At 38.7% G+C, this 4,506-nt stretch overlaps 1 protein-coding gene across 1 annotated transcript; it reads right to left on the reverse strand.

Annotated features, from left to right (window-relative positions):
• Positions 1–228: 228 nt before the first annotated feature.
• On the reverse strand, positions 229–3,669 carry LOC138928367 (bifunctional glutamate/proline--tRNA ligase-like). The gene is made up of 2 exons (XM_070285415.1): positions 3,544–3,669; positions 229–1,207 (listed from the first exon to the last, which is right to left on the reverse strand). Exon 2 carries the CDS (start codon positions 856–858, stop codon positions 457–459), a length of 402 nt encoding a protein of 133 aa, XP_070141516.1. The 5' UTR covers positions 859–1,207; positions 3,544–3,669; the 3' UTR covers positions 229–456.
• Between the last annotated feature and the right edge of the window lie 837 nt (positions 3,670–4,506).

A 4,506-nucleotide genomic window follows, 5' to 3' on the forward strand; every position in this document is an offset into this window, starting at 1 on the left:
TGATAAAAAAACAAATTTTAACAGAAAATATGTAATATGTTAAATATTTTTGAACAAATTTTTAACAAATTAAAACTAAACCCGATATTCTGAAATAATATAAGAGATGAGTATATATATCTCAAAGGAGGTAAAAATATGTTAAAAAACACCGAAGTTATACATATATATACCCCCCCCCCCAAGGCTATATAATTAAAAATTCAAATTTCACGTTGAAAAGTCAATGTTAATGTTAATGTTTCCTTCACAAAACTCAATAAATTACTAACTGAATATTTAGCCATACTTCAAATAAATACAAATTTTGTTAAATGCCAATGCAATAACTTAAAAAGAAATGTGTAGAACTGTGTCAGTTCGTGACTATTGGGTTTTCCATCGAATGCGCGATTAGGGAAATGAGGTAAAAATGTCCAGCCAGCGATGTGTTTATAAAGTCTCCGATTTCCAGTCTTACTTCTGCTTCTTGCCTTTGTTTTGGCCACCGGCGGCAGGTGCTCCAGTCAGTGCCGCCAGTTCGTTCTTCAGGGCTAAGAGGGTAGCCACTTCGGGCTTCCACACGTCAGCATTGCCGGCAGCCTTGAGGGTTCTTACTTTTTCGCCCTGCTGGGCTATTTTGTCTTCTAATGCCTTGACCTGGGCAGGATCCACCGAGGAAGTGGCTGCGGGGGCTGGAGTAGGAGCGGGAACAGCGGTAGGAGCTGCCTTGGCTGCCTTCTGAGCCGCCTCCAGTTGCTTCTTGAGCTCGAGCAGGACATTTACTTCCGGCTGCCACACGGCTTTGTCTTTTGTGCTGCTTTTTAGTTTGCGCACCTTGTCGCCTTGCTCCTGGATGGCCTTCTCCAGGTCCTGCATTGACTGCTTTCCATTCGAGGGAGCGGGAGCTGCAGTGGCACTGACAGCGGGTGCTGCCTTCTTAGCCTCTTCTAGTTGTTTCTTCAGGTCCAGCAGCTTGTTAACTTCCGGTTGCCACACGACCTTGTCCTTGGTGCTGGCCTTAAGCTGACGCACCTTATCAGCCTGATCCTGTACAGCCTTTTCCAGATCCGCGGCATTGCCTGGGCTCTGAACATCAGCAGCAACCTGGGCTCCGCCGTATTTGCTCTTGAGCTCATCGATAAAGGACTGCTCCAGTTTGGCGAATAGGGGAGCAGGTTTGCCGATCTTGTGACCAGCGGGAAGCAGCAGAGTGGCCAGGGGCTTGCTGAGGAGTAATCAAAAATTAACAAGAAAGGAAGCTAACTTCGGCACGCCGAAGTTTGTATACCCTTGCAGATTGGTTTCGATGTTTATATTAAAGATTTAAATGCTGAAAACACTCACAAAACAGAGTTTCATTACATTTTACCTATACTTATTATGTTTACAGTTTGACAGTTACAGTTTTACATTCCCAGTTTTACATTTTCTCTACATCTACCGATCGGTTTATATGGCAGCTATATGATATAGTTGTCCGATTTTTATGAAATTTATACCATAATTTTAGAATAATAAAAAAAGCTTATATCTCAGAGTAGATAAACATACGTTGAAAAACAACGAAACTATAATTTTTTTTCCTATTTATTTCTCGACCGTTCCTATGGCAACTATATCATATAGTCGTCCGATTTTCATAAAATTTTTATCAAAATTCTGAAATAATATAAAATGGCCATATCTAAAAAATGGTGCAAAAATGTTGAAAAACAGCAAAGTTATAATTTCTTTTCTACAAATATATCGAACATTTGTATGGCAGCTATATGATATAGTCGTCCGATCCGGCCCGTTCCGACATATATAGCAGTGAGAGCATATAGAAGACTATATGCAAAGTTTCATTCAGATACCTTTAAAACTGAGGGACTAGTTTGCGTAGAAACGGACAGACGGACGGACAGACGGACAGACGGACATGGCTAGATCGACTCGGCTGTTGATGCTGATCAAGAATATATATACTTTATAGGGTCGGAAACGTCTCCTTCACTGCGTTGCAAACTTCTGACTGAAATTATAATACCCTGCAAGGGTATAAAAAAATTATGTTTAACTAAAAAAAAATATTTGTTAATTACTAATTAATGCACGAAGTGCACAAAAAAAATACCCGTAATAATATACATATGCATTTTATTTCTCTTAAGCCAAATCTTAGTATAATTTCTGAAGCAGTTGAAGTTTCCCCAGCATCTAGTTTGGAGCCTTTAGAGGAGATAACACTATTGTACGATCTCTTAGATGATATTCAGTCTATACCACCGAAACAAAAAGAAAATAACAATGATAAACTGGAAAAAATATGTACAGAAATAGACAATTATCTAATAACTTATGGCCGATTGCCTCTAAAAAGTCCGATAAAGGAATTTCTGCGTGAATTAAAATTTAAGGCGCCCCAACTCGCAGAACTTGCGAAGGTGGTATTAGCCACACCAGCTACCCAGGTATCGGTTGAGAGGGCGTTCTCGGCCTTAAATTTTATTTTAAGCGACAAGCGCTCTTCACTCAGCAAAGATAATATAAATTCATAGTTAGTTGTAAAACTTAATTCGTAACTTAGGTGTACGCTATTGATTAAAGTAAATAATAAATAAAATAAATAACCATTTAACTCCAACTTGAATTTATTTCTATATTATTTTGTGTTTAAATTGTTTTCAGAATTTATTTTAAAATTTTCGTACGCATGAATTCTAACGAGTGCTTCATCCCTCTCCCTCTCTCTCAGGCACTCTTTTCGACGCAGAAGCGAGCGAGAAGTTTCTATGCCGCTTCATTTCGCGAAAGCTTTGTCTTTGCGATCTCCCGTTACAGTTAACCGAACTCGCAAACAAAGCAAAGAAGCGAGAACATCTGCGAGAGAGACCCTTTTCAGACTATTGGGTTGTTCTCTCTCCGAAAGAATTTGAATGATCAAAACGGTTGACCGTTTTGTGCGAGCTCTGGTCTTCCATAGAGTGGTTCAGTCGTATTCTTCGGAAATCTTTATTCCTGGCTTCAAATTCGTTCACGGACTAGGCAATTCAATATATTAACGAAATTTTTTTGAATTTTTGATTTCTGATGAACCGTTCTCGGGATATGATGTCCACCGCAAGTCACTATCGGAAAATGAGGGTATTTGAATTCGGCCATAACTTTTTTATTAGTTAATATTTTTTTATAAAAAAAAGGACAACGCCGGCAAAACATGTTTAATAAATATTCTTTATGGTGTCTAAATAAAATCGACAAAACTTCATATTTTTGCGCGGTACAACTGTATATAACCCCTTGGCTTTATGCAGTACATATATACATTTTACAACAATTACCTGTCCAATGCCGTTTAAATTATTCGATTACCTTATTTGGTTCAAAAGATATGATTTTTGCAACGCTAAATGAGAAAGGCGCTACTGTGCGCTGGTCCCGATTGGATAGTAATTCTGAAGCGATTCGATGGTAGTGTCGACTTACTTCAGAAATACTTGAATTAAAGCGTTTGTAAACTATCCGGGGAATTCTGGTCTTGATCAAGGACTATGGGCAGAGTTACACAGTTCAACTTACCACCTTAAAGACAAAAGCTGGTTTCCAAATGCACTGCTAGGAAACGAATAACTTATTGTTCCCAAAACTGAACACAATTTCGGTTTGTCTCATAAAATAAACTGAGTAGAGAATTATGGCATGCTATGTGTCAGTGTTGGCGCTTTATGCAAAAATGACTTTCCCGCTTTTCTGTTGCAATTTTCTTTACTGCAAAAATCACAAATGTCGAGACCTTTCCAACGGATGCAAAACCGTGGAAATCGGTTCGTGCGTGCTAGAGTAATAGGATCTGGTCAGAAAACCCGACTTATTTTTATATAATAGACTAGAGGACTCGGCGAACTTTGTCTCGCCCCAATTTCACGACTTCATATAACCCCAGAGTAATAATAGAACACTGGTAATTTAAATTTGTTGTGAAATTTTTTTGACGCGAAATCAGTGGAGAGCGATGTGATAAACAATATTTTTTGTTTTGTTATCCGGTGCAAAAAAAAAAAAAAAAATGATGACGGCTTTCCCACACGCAAACAGGCTACGTTAACTGCCCATGTGAAAAACATTGATATTGCAGATTTATTCCGCAGACTTCCAACGATTGGCCTTGCGATTTATTGATTGCCATCGCAAATGCCAATCGAACTGGCAGTAGCGCGTGTCCTTCAGTAGCGATGGCGTACTCGTCTACTAGTACTCGTCTGGCCGCAACTTCGACTGATTAAAACGAATGAAATTGAGACGTTCCGTTTTTACTTTGACGTACATGTCGACACAGTACTGCTGAAACAAATGGCGGTATCTTAACAGATGATTGTCAACATCTAGTCGAATCATCAATCGATACGCATAAAAATTCATAGAGTTGACCTTTTTATGCGTTTCTTCTCCTAGAATTTGAATTCAAACTTAGTTGTAGAATCAAAAAGAAGTGATGACTTGTAAACAAACCTGTCGTTGGATTGACCATCTTTATGTTGAAGT

Source organism: Drosophila kikkawai, chromosome 3L (assembly GCF_030179895.1).
Source record: "Drosophila kikkawai strain 14028-0561.14 chromosome 3L, DkikHiC1v2, whole genome shotgun sequence".
NCBI classification, from domain to species: domain Eukaryota; kingdom Metazoa; phylum Arthropoda; class Insecta; order Diptera; family Drosophilidae; genus Drosophila; species Drosophila kikkawai.

Excerpts from the sequence above, each read along its gene's own strand:
- LOC138928367 (XM_070285415.1), bottom strand. The coding sequence starts at position 858 with ATGCAGGACCTGGAGAAGGCCATCCAGGAGCAAGGCGACAAGGTGCGC.